General features: G+C 48.5%; 1 protein-coding gene and 1 long non-coding RNA gene across 2 annotated transcripts; one reads left to right on the plus strand and one right to left on the minus strand.

The window, feature by feature from the left end:
• Positions 1-384: 384 nt before the first annotated feature.
• LOC129208682 (uncharacterized) lies at positions 385-13865 on the minus strand. Its single transcript, XM_054831850.1, has 4 exons — positions 13745-13865; positions 11516-11624; positions 530-2108; positions 385-472 (listed from the first exon to the last, which is right to left on the minus strand). The coding sequence occupies exons 1-3, from the start codon at positions 13863-13865 to the stop codon at positions 1190-1192; spliced, it is 1149 nt and encodes a 382-aa protein (XP_054687825.1). The 3' UTR covers positions 385-472; positions 530-1189.
• A 1037-nt stretch (positions 13866-14902) lies between these two features.
• LOC129209064 (uncharacterized) lies at positions 14903-17750 on the plus strand. The gene is made up of 3 exons (XR_008577968.1): positions 14903-14948; positions 15807-15977; positions 17549-17750. It is a non-coding gene; the product is annotated as an uncharacterized LOC129209064 (long non-coding RNA).
• The last annotated feature ends 212 nt before the right edge of the window (positions 17751-17962 follow it).

A 17962-nucleotide genomic window follows, 5' to 3' on the forward strand; every position in this document is an offset into this window, starting at 1 on the left:
CCCCATCCCCGTCCCCATCCCATCCCCATCCCATCCCATCCCCATCCCATCCCCATCCCCATCCCCATCCCATCCCATCCCATCCCATCCCCATCCCATCCCATCCCATCCCATCCCCATCCATCCCCATCCCATCCCCATCCCCATCCCCGTCCCATCCCATCCCCATCCCATCCTATCCCATCCCATCCCATCCCCATCCGTCCCCATCCCATCCCATCCCATCCCACCCCTCCTGCCCGCTCCCTGCCTGGCAAACGGCCCTGCGGTTGCACGCTGCCAGCGCTGCCGTTCTGCTTGAGCCCCGGAGGTAGGAAGAGGGAGATTTGTGTTGCTGTTTGTGATTTGGGGAGCCTCAGGAGAGTCCTGCCCCCCCGACTGTCATTTCAGCACCGCGCTCCTAAAGAAGGGGTCTCGTGCAACTGTGATTGGAAATCGGTTTTCTTTCTGAAAGGGGAATGTGCCAGCCCCGCTGCAATTAAAGTGATTACGGTGCTGGTACCTGTCAGGGAGATGCTGTAAGCGTTACCTGTGCCGGTGCCTGCTGTTAACAGCCGCCTCCTCTCCGCTTTCTGCCTGTGCGTACGTTTTCGTCCCTGGGTACAGGCGGCGCTGGCAGGACCGGTACAGCGGGGAGGGCCTCTTTCCCATAGCGTTTGCCATCAGCGCTCTGCAGCGACGGTGCTGATTGCTAGGGAATTTGGATAAATTTACTAATTACTAATCAACTACTGGTTAACTAATACATCGATATTTCAGAACAAGTGTCGTGTACTAAAGAAACATTTTTCTTTTCTCTTTCAGTCTAAGATTTTTGTTCACTTTATAAAAACAACACCAAAACCCACAGAGAAGGTAACAACCCCCAATTCTCCCCGAAGCCGGGTATTTCCTAAGACCTCTTCAGAGTTCTGAAGAGAAACGTATCGCCAGCTCGTCCATTTTGATGTGTTTTGCATACATTTTCATGAAGTCACAAAAACTTACACTTGATGAGTATTTTCCATTCCAGTGCTCTGATATTTCTTCCCATGCGTCAGGTCTAAGAGAACGAGACACCGTGTTTATGTTTTTGGTTGACGTGCGTATCGACACTCGATACCTTGCACTTGCTGAGGTTAATTTACCAAGGGAGACACACCAGGCAGACTGCTCTTCTCCATGTTGTAATCGGCCGTTTTCCATATAATTACATGTTGCTTTCCTTATTTACAGATTGGTTAGGTTTTTTAACATTTGTTTTTTCTTTCTGTGTGTTGAACTTGGATGTTTTGCCAGAAACCTTCCATTTTTGGTCTTGTGCATGAAGAGCTTTCTGGGTTTTATTTATGAAGCAGCTTTTTAAGGCTTGGTGGTTGGCTGGCAGCATTTCTTCCTCCGCCTGTGATGCAGGAGCTTTGGAAAGCTGTGGCTGATCCGGTTCCAGCATTGAAGAACGTTTCTGGAAAGCTCTCTCATTTGGGGTGCGTTTTGGGTGCATTTGGGGTGCAGCGGGAGGTGTTCCCCGCCGGGGGCGGCGCCCCCGCACTGGCAGGGCTCCGACCAGCGAGCGGGTGGCCGAAACGTTGCCGACAGCGGGGAGCTGCCGAAGGAGGAGACGTGTGGGAATTTCCTCTGCTTGACGGCAAAGGCTCTCCTTGGTCAGCTCTGGTTCAGGGAGACGTAAGGAGGAGACACCGAGGCGCACGCGCGACCTGGACTTCTGTGAGCTGTTGGCCTGCGGGAGCTGAGCAAAGCGCCGGGCAGGTGACGGCAGAAGCTGCTTCCCCGCGGCCCGGCTGTCCCCGTGCTGCCCCGCGGCCTGGCCCCGGGCTCGGGCTGAGCGGGCACGGGGACCACCGAGCGTGCCGGCGACACGGAGCGAACCTCCGAAGCGGGAGCAGTGATGGCGCTGGAGCGGTGCAGCGATGTCACGTCTCTGAAAGGAAAAGAGGAAGGGGAAGCAGTGTCGTCTCAGACGCCGAGCACCCGCCGTGTACCTTCGCTGGGCCAGGACGCGCTCGCGGGGGCAGCGGGGCAGCGCCGGGGTGTTCGGCAACCTGGAGCTGCGGCCGCAGCCTGGCCTGTGCGCTGCGGTGCCTTCACGGCAGATGCAGCCCAGCGACGTGCTTAATCAGCCTTAATCGTTTTCCGAGGCTAAAACTCAGTTATTCCCTCCCATTCAGGGGGGATTGTGAAAATGTTTGGAGGCACTTATGTTTGAGACTGAATGGATTGAAGCTTCCACTTACATTGACGGCGTTTTCTTGGCACAGAGCTCGGTTGCCCAATTCAGCACAATACGCTGTTTTGCTACATTTTTAAGCCAGTGTAAATTGGTGCTGCTTTTTTTCAGCCGTATGCTCTGTCACAAGATGCGGGCTTCATCCTCCTCGGTCTGTTTAAATAGGCTTTCCACTGGTGGTTTTGCCTTCTGCAAAAGCACTTTAATATTTCTGTTTACTCTTCTGGAGACAAAATCAATATTTGTTAGATGCAATTATGAAGAATGATGGATGCGCTGCCAGTGGTATGAGAGTATGAAAAATAATATTATGGCACAAGCCTGCTCTTAATAAAAGCAGAGAGGAGATACAAACAAGCTGGCCTGAAAAATCCCATCCCAAAACATGAGTTCTGTAATAAACAGGAAGCTTTTCAAGTGTTGGCTTAAATTGGAGTTGATTGCCTGCTTCCGGGCATTGATTGAAAATTTGCTTAAATAAGAGTTGGATTTGCTTGGGCTGTGTTTGTGTCCCATTGGGTTTGTTTCGGTGACCGTCCTGTGCGCGTCGCACGTGGCTCTGCACAACTCCTGCCACGTCCGTCCTCCGCAGCACAAGGTGTCGGTGCCTGCTGCAGAGCTGCTGCTGCTGCTGCGATAGAGCCCCTCTATTCAAGTTCTTTCATTTTCCTTTGATTTTAGTCTTGGCTTAATTCCGGATGAGTTGGAGGCTTATGGCGTTGTCTCACTGAGACAGGCAATGCTTCCCCAGCTCCTTCCCCAGCCCTTTGGGGGTTTGACCTGTCAGATCTCCACGCCGTCTGATGCCCACGCTCTGCTTTCGCCCTGCTTAGCCGCGTCCACTTGTGGGGCTGAGAGCTGGCTGTTCTTCCATCCCTCACTCGTAGGAAGGATGTAAGCAGCTACCATTATTTCCACAGGTATACAGATTTAAGCAACGCCTCTTTTCCAGCCGTTGTATATTTTAGTAACACTTTCTGCTGATTTTAATAATTAACCATGTGTGCCTGGAGACAGGCTCGCTTCCCACTTGCTCCTCCCAGGATATGAAACCGCTGGCAGCTTCGCTGGCAAAGATAGGATATCTATCCTAGATGAAGGAGAGGAAAATGTGAGATGGGAAATGATGGCAAAATTGAAGGGTCTGTTTTGCAGTTAATACACTCCCTGGCAGTAACGGCTCGTGCTGGTCCCCGGGTGGGAGGCTGGGGAGGATGGATGGATGGGTGGATGGATGGATGGATGGATGGGTGGGTGGGTGGATGGATGGGTGGATGGATGGGTGGGTGGATGGGTGGATGGATGGGTGGGTGGGTGGAGGGATGGGTGGAGGGATGGGTGGGTGGGTGGATGGATGGGTGGGTGGGTGGGTGGATGGATGGGTGGATGGGGCAGCGCCGGGGCAGTGCAGGCTGCTTTCGGGTAGTGCTCAGGTGCTACAGCTGTCCTGTGAGCCTGCAAATAGGGGACAAGAAGTGGGGGGTAAACACTGAGGAATGTTCTGCTCTCTGGCTACGTGTCAAGCCTCTGGGAGTTTTATGTAAAAATTGATGGGCTAATATTGCTGGCTGAACGGTGACAAAGGACAGGGAAAGAGCTCTGATGGGGAACAGGAGGCTGGAGCCCAGAGATTCAGATTTATGAAGCTGCTGGTTTTACCTAATAGGTATTTCTTTCTCCTTATTCTGATACTGCCTCGTAGGTCTTGCCAAGAAGTGAATCTCAAAACATGATTTCCCCAAGTAAATGAAAGTAGTGAAGGAACAGTGTCCCAGGAATGGGAAGTACCCGAGGTATTGGATTTTCTGACCTGTAACAGTGAATGCAAGTGATGAGGAAAGGGCAGGAATGCTGCTGCATGTTTGTGTAGGCACTTCCTCAACTAGCAGCAAATGCACGAGAACGAACAAAGTGTCTAACGTGGCATCTGCACAGCCAGCGTGGTGGGGAAACCTCCAGTCTGGTAATACTGGGAGGATTCACGCGATCGGAGGCTTTGTGCCACCAGGAGCAAACGTTCTGATCTCTCGCTCGAAGCCCAGCAGAAACCCCCTGGCTGGCTGCGGGGGGACCCTGTGGCTCCCCCTGTCCCTGCGCTCCCGAGCCCTCCTGCGCTGCGGGTCGGGGTCCCTCCGCCGGCGGGGACAGAGGATTCTCACCCCGGTGCTGTCTGTGGGGGACCTGAATACTTCATAGTGCCAATTCTGGTGATGTGCATGTATGGGCTGGTTTTGGGGGGGTTTTTCTCTTTTCTCTTTTTTCCCTCTTTTTTTTCCTTCACTGTGTTCAAGGTTAAACTTTCCACTACAGAGAATTAGTTGGTAAAAGACAAAGGACGCTGATCAGTAGGAGTAGAAGATACATTTTACAAAAGATTTTCAGCTGCAGTACCTGAAGATAGATCAATATTTTCTATTTGCCTTAGCACTAAGCTTATTTTCCTTCATCACTGAAGAGATACTCACTTGTGCCTTCTACCAAAACATTAAACTGTTCTCTTCTGATAAATGGTAAGACAAACAATAGCGCTTTCCAGGAGCTGCTTTATCGTGCAGAAATACATCAGTCCTCTTGATAAACAGAAAAACCCACATCTCTGTCTTAGCTTTGAGAACCCATGCCGGATGCAGGCATCGCCGGCATCCTGCTGGTTGAAACCCCCAAATCTACAGCACTTCTCGGAGCCTCAGTACCGCGTCCCTGCACACTGCTCTGCCCTGCCTGCCAACGCACGCCCGTGTGAAACCTTCCCTGGGAACACGGCTTTTATTTACCGCTGTGCGCCGGGCCAGAGGAACATGGGGACAGTCCTGCTCACGGGTGTGTACTTCTCTCTGCTGTTGCTCGATGGTGGTGTGAGCTGCGGCTGTGAACCAGGTACCCGCCAACCCCCTAAAACAATCTCCGAGAGCTCAAATTAAGCCTTATATATGTCGACAAATGTAGAAGCTTAAGGCTAACTAAAAGACAAGGAGAGTTCGTAATTACGGATTCCCCTCTGTTCTCTAATACATTTTGTTGTCTGAAATGATAAATGAATGATTAGTACATGAAGTGCAATAAGCACTGAGAAGAACCAGCGAAGCAGGAGCAGCCCGTTTGGTGTCGTGCTGGGCGACGTGCCCGTCTGCTTTCCCACACGGGGCAGCGCGGGAACTGCCGTCACCCACAGAGCCCGGTGCTTCGCCTGCTCCTTGTCACCCACGACCTTCGTTTTCTGTTTGGGGCAGTTCCCGAGGTGACTCACCAAATTTTAAGGAAGAACCTTGGGAAATGTTATTAAAGTTCCTGTACCTAGAAGCTGGTTGAATAGATGGCTTTGTGTGTCTTGTAGAGCAGAGGGTAACTTCTCCAGCCCGTAAATCACATGAACAGTGTGTAAAGATCAACGTAAGAAACGCACAAGCCACCGCTTTGCCTGGACGGTGTGCAGGTGTCAATACCAACACGCTCAGTACTTACCTTTAGCTTGCGTCATTTCTCCTGGTTGGGGACACAGCGTACTTATTTGTAGACTGCTGAGAGTAAATCGCAGTCTTGGGCTGTGTTGTCCTTGTCCTGGTTTTAGAGACGTGGCCTGGAGTTTAGCCAGACAGCAGGGGGTAATTTCTGCTTTTTCTAAGGTTGTGCTCGTTCCTCTAACGGGAGAGAAGAGGGTGGGTCTGATCTTAAACACGGGGGGATTGAGCAACGTGAAGGAAAAGCACCGTAAATGTTGATTCCCAAGTGGTTCCCTGTAAGACAAAGTTTAAGTGATAACACAATGGTAAGGTATTAAAGAGATTATTATAAGTGGTGAAGGATGCATATGTTCTAATTTTCACTGAATTTCTGGATTTTACTAAATAAACCCACACAAAGAACCCCAGAGGCCCCCGAAGTGGGGGACGGAGCCGGCTGTGCCCTGGCAGCTCTGTCACCCCTCTGGGTCAGCAGTGCATGGCAGAGAGGGAAACGGAGCCATCAAGCAAATCAAACGAATCATCCGAATTAGGATTTATTGAAAACACGTGACCAAACATGACTTCACTTTGCAAAAAATTGTCAGGGAGCTTTTGTTTACTCACTTGTTTTTGGGGTCCCGTACGCACCCACCTCCACAGTAGCTGGCTGGCTGGTGCGTTGTTGGAGACTCCCTGTTAAATTACTTGGATTGCTCGTTAAAGCCTTCCTGCTCGATGGCCCCTGCCCTGCCGCGTGCGCCAGAGCTGGTGTTTGGGCACGGGCTGCCCGGCCGGGGAGGAGGCAGGGAGGCAGGGAGGGAGGGCGAGCACCGTCCTGTGAAGGCAGCGCGAGGTCCCGTGCTCCTGGCAGGGGCCCTGGGCGTCAGGCTGTGGGAGGAAGGTCAGGTCATCGCCGGCCCTCGCCCTGCTCACGTTTATATGCTTTCCTCATTCTAGGACTGATTAAACACCCGCGTTAGTATTGTCTGATAGCATCCGGAATTTATTTGGATGTAAACTCTGTTTCCAGCTCCCACATCAGCAAACATTGCAATTTCTTATTCAATTGTGTGCGTTTAGTAAGTCAAAAGCAAATCTATTCACACTGGTGTTTTTGTTCAGCTTTGCAGCCTCAGCATACGTAGGTCTTGCAGAATGCTATTTAAAAGTTTAGCAAAATAATAACGTTGGGTTTTTTCCCCTGGAGAATGGCTTCTGCCAAACTAGAGAAAGAGTTTAAATACGTTTTAGTAATGTTTGGCTCTTTAAACCTAATTTCAGTGTGGAATTCTAGATGGTCTTCAGGTGCAAAAGCATTTGCATTGGGCAAGGCATTCTCAGAAGGCAGAGCTGCGTTAATGACTCATTTCTGAAGCTGCCGACGATTTGAAGGAATATGGTAGCGCTTCTTCAGCTGTGTATAAATAGTGACACATTAGTTGTCTCCTCATAAAACTTCATATATTCATAATTACAACATCAATTCGTCATAGTTAACATTGTCATCAGTCTTTGCCAGGAACAACTGATACAGACAATTGCTTGCAAGGGTTTTTTGGGTGGTTTTAGACAAGAGCTTTCACACACGTTAGTGCAGTTCCACCAATATTCAATATTCTTTTTCACTGTTCTTCAGGCTTTGGAGGCTTGCCATGCCTGTCTGCTCTGGGCTAATTCATGGCTGTTGTGTCTGGGCGCTGTCCTTTACCAAAGGTAGCAGAGGAAACCCAGCCTTGTTTTCTCTGGGCATGGATGCGGAGGAGATCTGGTGATGAATGAGGTGCTGCTGCGGTGGCCCTGGTCAGTAATTCTAATGAGCATCGAGAGCAGGCGCTTGCGTCTGAACACCAGTTGACAGCGTGTCTCAAAAAGCCTGATGGAAGGAGACTGCTGATGTCTAGGTTACTATATGATTTTGCACTAATGTGCATTATTTCATTCACTTGAAAAGTCAGTCTTTCGTTTCATGATAAAACTTTCTGTATTTTGAGAAGAAAAAATCTCTATATTTTGTTGTATTTGTTAGAGCCAAAGTACACTAATGTGTCTACAACAAGCATTATACTATAAAAACACTATTTCAGCATACTTTAGTAATTTAAAATGGATAAAGAGCTAAAATATGCTGGTTTGAGCAATTTACAGCACCCTTCCACATGATATAGTAGGTTTGTTCAGTGAATCCCCAAGTATTATCGCTGTTCCTGGCAGTTATGACCTTAATATTATGTTCTCTTACACGGCAATGTGTAAACATTACTGTGCACAGAAATACTGCTGGACAGGATGGTGTAAACATGATGTAAACACGGATGTAAAGGAATCTGCTTCTGGTGGACTCACTCACATCTGGGATAACTTATTTCCTTCTCTCTGTGTCTCAGTTTGAATATCTCCAAACTGTGGACAGCAATATTTAATTTTTCTGTGTATGAAGACTGTTTGGAAAGTGGCGTGTAGTCTCTCATCTTAACGACAATGAAGAGGCGACTCTACAAGAGAACTGAGGATACCTACAGATGCCCTTGTTTTCTGTACCCACAAGGAAGAGGTGTTATTATTATATCCTTGCTTGACCATTGAAAGAGCAGTGTTTGAATGAAAATTTTTGAAATGTTCAAAATTGCCTTGATAGCAAAGTAATATTTACATATTGTCATTGGAAATGAGAATGGTAGATACATTTCCTGTTAGGTCTCTATTTTAATTTTTCTTTTAAGAATTATTTCAAAATTATAAGAGCAATCCTTCTGAAATCGCAGTCTAGGCAAGATTTCACCGGTTAATACCCAACCGAAGCAGTGAACTCGGGCCTTATTCACGGATTTGGTTACTATGAGGCTTTCCCTTCTTCTGGTCTACCAATAATGAAGAACCTGATTGGTTTCTGAGGGCTAATATGCTTGGTGTAACCACAGCTCCCTGAGTTAGTTTTGCCTTCCAGACAAGGGTAGGTGGTGATCAAGGACTGCGTGTTTCCCAGGGCTGATGCCTTGGCCTGCTGCTGCCAAGAGGATGGGGATGGCGCCGGTGGTGCCCACACCGGCAGGGTCAGGGTTTGCTGATCCCATGGAGTCTCTGCAGCAGGTAAGGAAGTGCTGCCAGGGTGCAAAAGTTCCGCATCCAAAGGTGCGTCCTAAGAATAAAGTAGTGCCCTGGTGTGGCAAAGTCCTGCTTCATCCAGCCACGGCCTTCATTACCCTTCGTTAGTTCACCGTTTGCCAATGAAAGTGCCATAAAAGAGCTAGGTATTACTGTCACCTCTTACTTGTGGCCATAGATAATAAACAGGCTAGTGTCTTCATTAATATGACTAAATTAATGACTGTTGCCAGTCAGCTGGACCTCTGAAGTCTTCAGTAAACTTCACTCTTTTTACAGGAATATGGAAGAGCACATAACAGAAAACATCTCAGAGGAGTTTTGTTGCCACAAATGATGCAGGCAAGTCTGCGATGCTGTATCTCATTTCTGCAGCTTTTTGGTTGACCTCAGCCTCTCCACTTGTGTGCATCTGTTACAAAAGCCTCGGATATAAATGATGACAGAAAATATTAGGCACCGTGAGCTCTGAAGTCAACGATGCAGAAGCCATCATCTGAGAGTCTCTTCGCTAATGTCTGTGGAATTCTTGCAGTGACCATAGGGGACCTACAGCTTTGTCTTAGATCATCTGTGGTGTCCCTTAGGGACTTTGGCCTCGCCAGCCACCTTCAGGAGACAGAAACCACTTTTCAGCTGGCTCTGGTCAGCTTTATAACCTTCCACCATACTCAATGTAATTAGGCTTGAGGTGATTAACCAACGAGCCTACCTTGGTACTGGTGTCTTTAGATGAGCAAAAATTCATGATGAAATCTGCCTCTGGGTTTTTGAAGGAAGTTTACCCTTGGCTGTGTGAAAATCGGTGGATGTGGGCAAAGTATCTGCTAGGTAGTTGGAAGTGCCCCATTGCAGCACCTCTCTGTTGCCATTTCAGGCAGCCCAGGACCTCCATCAGTGCGGGTTAGGGGTGGGGAGGGCATGGGCACCAGTTGGACACCGAAGGTCCTGCATGGACCTGCTTCCATCGGGACGTGCCCTGGGATGTGCCCTGGAGCTCAGCCTGCAGTCAGGATGGAAGAGAAGAGCATCTTGGGCACATTTCATCTCCTGCATAAGTCAGGGAGGTAGCACACACATAAAATAAAAATTTCAAGAGCTGTCTCCCATGAGCAGGATCCTGTTCGTCAGAGTAAAGAGAGAAGAGGTGGTTATGATGTAATAACATTTTCTTTTTAATTAAAAAAGTGCTTGATGCCAGTCATGCCATAGGAACCGAGCCCTCTGTGAGACAGCTGAGCACTGCACCATAAAATATTGTGTTTTGTAAAACGGGTAGAGTTGAGTACAAACTACAACAGAGAGAGCAAACTGAATAATGAAAACAGAAAGATGGCATTTCCCCACAGGGACTGGAAAACAGATGGAGTTTACACGACTCACAAAACCAGAAATATGCACGCTTTGAGCTTCATCCAGCTTCACTGAAGTATTTTTGGATAAAAATTTGCACTCTTATAACCTGCTATGATTACAGAGCCGTGCTAACATCCCGCCAGGTGAACAAGAGTAGCGTTGGGCAGGAAATCCATGACCCAGAGGTGCATATTTTGGATATGGGCCAAATCGGCGGACAAAGCATTGTGAGGATGGACCAGTCCACCAATTTATCTCCTCTGGCACGATCGTTTGAGGACATCGGTTTGTGGGCAGCGGCTGGCGGGAGCGGTGGAAGCGTCACCGCTGCGGCTCCTGTCCCTTCTGCGCGGGGGTGTTGCAGCATCGCCGGGGACGCTGCCTTGTGCACCAACGATTCAAAAAACGGGGGAAACGGCTCAAACAGCCTGGCGCTGACCTGAGCTTGCTTGTTCTCGGGGCTGCAGGTAGGAGTGTCTGTGGCTGCCGCTATTCATCAAGAAGCCCTCAGGCACGGACATGGGCTTGCCATGCGGCGGGGCACGGCACGGAGAGCTGTATCCAAGCTCTTTAGGTGCTGTCAGCAGTGTAGCCACGAGTAGCAAGGTCTCACTGAGGATCCTTTCAGTGAAACTGTGTGACTGGTTCCGTTTTGCTGCTCCAGAGCGGGCAGGACCTTCCCTGGGAGCTGCAGCAAATGTGCGTTTTCTCGATGGAGAGCAGCAGGACTCGGGGTCTGGGCAAAGCAGCATTTATTCGCTGGATTTTCCTGGCTGACGGCAGGACGTTGCCTCACAGACAGTTTAGTGCTGCCAGTGCCCGCTCTGAACCGCTGTGGGAAATGAACAGGAGCATGTGAAATGGAGAAGTGCTGTACTTAACCATCGCCGCCGAATTACCCCGGGGCGGCTTGGCTGGTCTCCGGGCTCCAGGCAAGGTGTGAATTGACATTTGAAACCTCTGGGCTGAAAGCAGGTAAGTAATTACACTTTTCTGACGGCACTGTGTAACAAAAGTTCAGATTTGGAAGAAACGTGAATTTTCCTTCCCTGATGAGCTTTGCATCATTACCCTCAGAAATGGGTTATTTGTCATTAAAATGATTAATAAAGTAGCACGTGCGAAAGACGGGTTGGCCGTGACGCGGGTGGACGTGATGGCTCCAGGTGGCCGTTGTGCCAGACCTGAAGGCGTGGGGGCAGAGCGGAGACGTCCCTGCCAGCAATGCCCTGCAGCCTTACGCATGGCCATGGGGTCGTCCTGGGAAAACCTGTCCTGAGTATATTTGTATCCCCGGAGAGGGGAATACAGACCAAAAAGGCTCGGAGCTGGTGTCGAGCCGTTTGTTATCCGTGTGTTAAGGATGCTGAGCAGTGCCGGAGCTTCGTACCTTGGTGGAAGGAGGTGGCAGTAGGTGACATCTTCACTTCTGAAGATGTCCATGTGCCTGCTAGGAACAGGCTGACAGGCCAGCGGAGACTGCAGCTGGGGGGTTACGGCTGCACAGAGGGGAGGTGTGGGTTCCCACGGGAGCTGAATCCCCAGCGAGAGCCGGCCGGGGCAGCGGGGGGGTGTGCGGTGAGCCCGCCACAGGGCAGGGTGCAGCAGCACCCAACAGCAGCAGCGCAACACTAAATGAAGGGCATTTGTCGGCTTGGGTTTGGAGGAAAAAAGTTGCCTATAACGTGGTAAAGAAGTGTTCAAAATTAAAGGGGACTAGCGAAAACCAAGAAAGCTGAGAAAAAAGTTTATATATTGACAAAACAGTTTTTCCTGCCATGTGTAACAGATATGAGCAATGAGTGAGCAGAGAACTGAGGAGTGGCTGGAGGCAAAACCTGCGCCCGAGGTTGATGGGTGGCAGATCAGGGCTCAGGACTGTTGGTAGAGGGTGGGCATAAGCCTGACAGCTGAACTTCTTTTCTGAGCCCATTCCTTTCTTTTTCTCTCTTTTTTATTTTAATCTCCTTTTCTTGCTTGCTTCCTTGCTTTCTGTCTTTCTCTTTTTTATATCTTTTTCTCTCTTTCTTTCTAAAACCCACATTTGGTTGCAGTTATCACTTTACTCATCTTCCCTGCACCTTTCCAGTGCTCTTCCCCATCATGCAGCCAGCATTTCAGAACCTAGTTTCACAGTGAGTAGTATTTACCAGTTCTTCTTCCTAAGGTAATTCCTCAAATACGCTGGTGCACTGAGAGTCCTGACCCTGCTCAGTGTAATCAAATAAATATTGATTGCGCTTGACCTTACAGATCTTTAAGATTGATAGTTTTAATGGTTAATTAACAACCGTTAATCATTTTAGTTGCAGCCCACCGTCCCGCAGCTGCCGCTTGCCCCCCGTGCGCAGCCAGCCCTTCATCAGCCGGCACCCGCTGGGCTCTGTAAGCCCTCTTCTGGGAAAGGCAGCGAGCAGATGTTGTCAGAGCTGTTTTCACAGCGAATAGCAGGAATTCCCACCTCTCTGGGGTACTTGTGCATCTACGGACCTTTTTTCCCTGTCTTTTTAATGATAACATACTTTCTTTTCACATTCACTCAGTGTCATCTACTTTTTTACTTTCCAAATTATTGTTTTTAGCCTTTGCTGTGACCTTCTGCAAAGTGATATCAGAAATCTGGGGCTCATGTTCTCATCAGGAACCAGAGGCAGGCTTCATTACTTTGGTAACAGCTTTCTATTGACGAAGGCAGGGCTGTGATTTCAGTAGCCAAAGCCTAACGGTAGGGCAAGGACAAGTCTTGCAGGTGGGAAAAATGCAGTTCTGCTCAGTTCCAGGCTGCTATTAGCTTTGTGTGGTACAGAGCAAGTCATATAACCTCTCCCTGCCTTTATTTTATGAGATCCAAAGTAAAATGATACCTTTTTGCACTTTAGAAAGTGATACAAATAAAGAAATAAATATATAAATGCTAAGTTCATGTTATTACATTCAGACCGTTTGCTTCAAAGCAATTGCTCTGTATAGGAAAGTTATTTTTAAACACTATTTATTTTAGTTGTTGTTGCAAATGTTCTCTTGCACATCCAATTAAAAACCATGTTTTGTGTAATTTATAACTTAAAAAATCAATTTCAGCTACGAGTCTTTCATGTTTAGTATTTTACTATTAGGTATGAGACTCTGAAAGTGAGTCGTAGGTAAACCATAAAATTAGTAATTGTAGTTTCTGAGGGACTGTGGAGTTTTTCTGTGATCCACAGGGAAAGTTTCAGCAGACTTGAAGAGGAATAACTTTGCGAGTGCACCTGATACGGGGCAGAGTACATTGAAAATAAAGAATGATGCTAGTACTGTATCTGCAGGGAGTATCTTTGCGTTCCTCATCTCAATTATTAATGTAAATCGTGGTGGAGTTTGACTTAGAGAAAACAGATAAACAAATAAAGTTTGAAAGAGTCGTAATCTGAACCAAAGAAGCCACAGTGCCCTGGGAGGCCGGGTGGCACCCGCGAGGTCCAGTGCGGCCCCAGGGGAGCTCACCCCTGGTATCGTCGGGCTGATGAGTATTTGTAGGACACCCGCAGGTGACGGGCGCAGGCTGGGGGAGAGTCACCTCCCAGGGCCAGTGAAGGGAATCAGAAACAGATGTTGTGGCTGAAATAAGGGGATTTACGCTGCTGCAGAGGTGGTGCAGGTTCATGGTCAGCATCGGTTTCGTGGTCGTCGCTGCTGTTCAAGTCGGCCTTCTGCAAGGCGCTGCTGTGGCTTGCGCCGTGCCGGGGGAATTCACCCATCTCCTGCCGAGTTCCTTGGAGCTGGAAGTCTCACCCAGTCAGACGCCGGCTGCCCTTGGCTGCGCTCGTCTCTGTCGCTCCTGTGTGCCGTCACCAGAGGGATGGAGAGCCTGTGCACGTCGGTCCATCAGCTGCGAGGTGCCGCTGTTTGTCCCTGCCCTGTCCCTGGACACTTCTGAAGAATGGGGAGGGCAGCTCAGGCGGAGAGCGTCTCAGGTGCCCGCTGCCTTAACTCTGCCAAGCCTGACCGATTGATAAAAATACCCAGAGAAGTGTCTAAACGTTCGGTCCTGAACTCTGAGGATAACCATGGGGCTTTGGGCTCCGTCGGGACATGGACACTGGGCTAAAGCCCTTCTGCGGAACCTCAGCTCCGCGGTACCCGTGCTGCTGAGCCTTTCCTCCCCATCCCTGTGCCTCTGCTGGCACGAGCCCGAGCACACAGTGATGTAAGGCAGTCACTGAGCGATACAAGTGACACAACGCAGCGATAAGGCTATCTTATACTGCTTCTGAAGTGTCTGAGGAGCTGAAACAGCATTTCCTTGTGTTGCAAGCACAATACAATGCGCCGTTAGCCCAGGGCTCCAGAGAGGTCCCAAAGTGCCGGAGAGATGGACAAACAGCTCTCCAGCACACAACCAAAATACCGCAGGTAGAAAGCAAAAATGTAATATAGCACCATTGTGAAGCAGTAATGTTCTCATATTTCATCATTTCGAGATATCTCAAAATCTGCTGTCAGTCAAGACCAGCTTGCCAGGGTTCCTGTTTTTAACATCACACAAATATTTTTGTCACCTCTTCCATCAACTTAACAAAAAAAAAAAAATCACAAGACTTTCAGTTTATCCTTTCCTGCCTGATCTTTTTTCCAGGCTAAACAAAGAAAATGTCTCATCTAGATGCCAGGCTGTACTTCATTTTGACTTTATCTCTCTCAGTGCAGAGCCTTCTCCTCCCCCTGCAATCCCCAGTTCAGCAGTGCAACTGAAATGACAGCTCCATCTTTCTCTTTCCCCATCTTCTATTTATTACAGAAGATGCAGAGGCCTCTGTCGCATGGCGGGGAAAGTGAAAAAGGTAATTGTGAGAGGAACACAGCGTATTTTTCTCCTTGGTTTGAGCACTCACTTTTTTTGTTCCTGTTGTTTGTATAAATTATACATCCTTGCCCATCCTCTTTGCACCTCCAGTGTTGCTTGTGCATCCTGATGATAAAAATAGCTGACTAACTCCGGCTGATAAAAGATCTGAAAAAAGAGTGTCAGTGGGAGTGCGACTGCCCTATTTTTTTGGTTAATTAAAATGTGAATGTTTCCTCCATTTCAAGCCCTCTGTGATTTTGTTTCTGTTCTTCCAGAATACTGAACTGCAGTGCTGCACACCTTTGTCAGAGAACGGCCCCCAGCCGTGTAAGACCAAATGTCCCTGCTCAGAGGGTCGCAGACCCCGGGGGCCGGGCTGGCAGGAGCTGGGGGGGCTCTGTCCCACCCTGCATCCCGCAGGTCGCTCAGGGACCCGTCCGGGGGGGCTGAGCATCCCCAAGGATGGAGCCCCCCATCCCCCTGGGCAGCGTGCCCCAGTACCCCACCACCCTCACAGTAAAAAAGTGCTTTTTTGGGTTCAGGCAGACTTTCCTGTATTTCATTCACACCGTGCAGAGCGGTGCCTTACTCACCGTGCAGCCCCTTCGGTTTCTGGGCAGTAGGATGTTTCCCAGTGCTGGTCCAGCTGGCCAAAACTGTTCCATGGTGATAACCCTGACATTAAAAAATGAAATCTGGGGTCTGGTCCCAAATCAACTCACCTCCCTAGTCAGCACAGCGGCTGGGGATCCTCAGTTAAACCGATCCTAAGATAATCCAGCTCTTGATGGTCCATTGTAAAAGCTATTACAGATTTGCTGTCACATTAGCTAACTCTAGTTTTCATTTCCAGCATCTTGCGATGCAGATGGTCTTTCAACTCTGGTTGCATCTAAGTGGGAACGCAGGTGGCTGGAAATCAGCTCGGTTCACAGAGGGGCTTCGAACCTGACAACATGCCTGGCGTGCTGTCAGTGCCCTGGGCCACCCTGGGACCGTATCAGCTGGGATAGATCTGAGACTGGTACGCATACGCACTGTTACTCTTTTGGGCAGTTTTTAATAGATCTGGGCCAATCTGGCTTTTGTTTGTTTGGTTGGTTGGTTGGGGTTTTCTTTGTATGTGTGTGTGTGTCTTTTTTTCTGAAAGTAAAAAAACCCAACAAACCAAAAACCCACACCAAAAAAGAAGGAAGGTCTTGCTTAATAAGCAGTAGTCCTTTTCATAAAATGAAAAGTGAATGGTAAAAAATAGCACTGGGAACTCAGGCAAACCTGTGTGAAGCTGAAAGGACTTGTTCATTTAAGTCCCAGACCCAGCAGATGACAGGTCAGACTTCAGCATCTTTCAGTAATGGGATGGACATTTACATGGACAATAAAATGTTCAGTCCCAGAGACGTTAGTAATAAAGTAATAAAAAGAAATAAAGTCCAAGACTTCCAAAAGAAATTGAAAAATCTGTGTTTCAAGTGAGAAACCCATTTCTGGATAACAGGATTGTAAAGATTTTTAAGGTTTTCATCTTAAATTATTCGCCATCTGCATCTGCAGGTTCCTCCAGAACACCAGGTATTAGTCTGGCTGGAGGCAGGGTAGGTCAGAAAAGACTCCCAGCCTCGTCAGAAATGCCCTGGCTGGTATCTGCAGTGTTAGGTGTGCAGAGGCACAAGTGTTTTACGGGTCGTTTGGACAGAGGCAGCCCCTTCCCCTTGGTTTCCTCTTGGTTTGCACGTCCCCACCTTGGTACCTACGAGCGGGGCCAGTTTCACCCTGGTCTAGCAGAAGGAGACGTACCCTTTCTGCTCACGTGGGTTTGAGGCTTTTGTCTTCTGCGTCTGCTCAGGCAGCAGCTTCGGATGAGTGATTTTCTTACAGCAAACTGCAATGCCATTAGCAACATCTTAGAAAGTGTAAGAGGAGCATTGGTCTTCACAGTTCCTGGGGAGAAGGGAAATTAATCTTATTTTCACTTATGGGACAACATGAGGAAGCATCTTATGAGGCTGAATATTACAGGACTGCAAAGCGTTGGTGTTAGGGCAGTATTGCGGGGCAGACTTTCACACTCAGCTTTAATGATGGTGTCAATTCAAGCGCCACTGTTAAACGATACAATCCGGTCCCCTAGAGAACATGTTCTGAGGAAAACTGCAAGCGTCAACCGAGGGACTAGCAAAAATAATTAAACAGCTTCACTGGAAATCTAGGAAACGTACGTTATGAACAGGCTTGAAGAAATGCTATCAAATTTTTGAAAATGTAGTTTTGTCGGAACAGAAAAGCTTCGTGTGTGTGATTTACATCTCAGAGCAGAAGAGGAGGTTTTGTGTCTCAGGCTTTCGGGCTGGCACCCGTGGGTTCAGCTGACTGCTGGGTCTGCAGTCTGGAAGAAATTTCTTTGTGGAATAATAGTGTGAACTTCAGAGGCTTTTCCTCTCAATCTGCTGGACAGCCAGCGTAGTTCTTGAATTGGGGTCAAGTGGCTGTAGGCCAGGTGACCTGCTGGAGCAATCCTGCGGGGTGGTCAGGAGGTGTCTCTTCAAAAACTCTCTTTCCCTTTACTGTTAATTCCTTCATGCTTTTCTGTTTCAGGTACATCTTCTGAAAAAGAGTAAGAAATGTCAATCTTGAGAAGGATTTGAACGCTAGAGGTTTCTGTAGTCGTGTGATTTCACTACTCATGTACATTAAGGTCTTGCTGAGACCATAAAGAGGAAGGTCCCGGGCAGGTGGCTACAGCCGAGAGGCCAAAACACCCAGAAGATGGAAGGCAGCTGTGGTCTGTGAGTAACGGTGAGCCAGAATAACGTGCCGTTTATGTCTTGTTGGAAGTAGTCAGAAGAATCATTTTATATATTGATACCCTCTTACACCTGCTGTCAAGTGTGGGTACCAGGAGCCAGGACCCCTGGCCTCAAATTCCTCAAAAGGAAAAGAAAGAATTTCAAAGCGTGCTTGGAAAACTTGAAGAAATGCAAAATTTCAACTGATTGGAAAAAACCGCCT

Source organism: Grus americana, chromosome 7, assembly GCF_028858705.1.
Source record: "Grus americana isolate bGruAme1 chromosome 7, bGruAme1.mat, whole genome shotgun sequence".
NCBI classification, from domain to species: Eukaryota; Metazoa; Chordata; class Aves; order Gruiformes; family Gruidae; genus Grus; species Grus americana.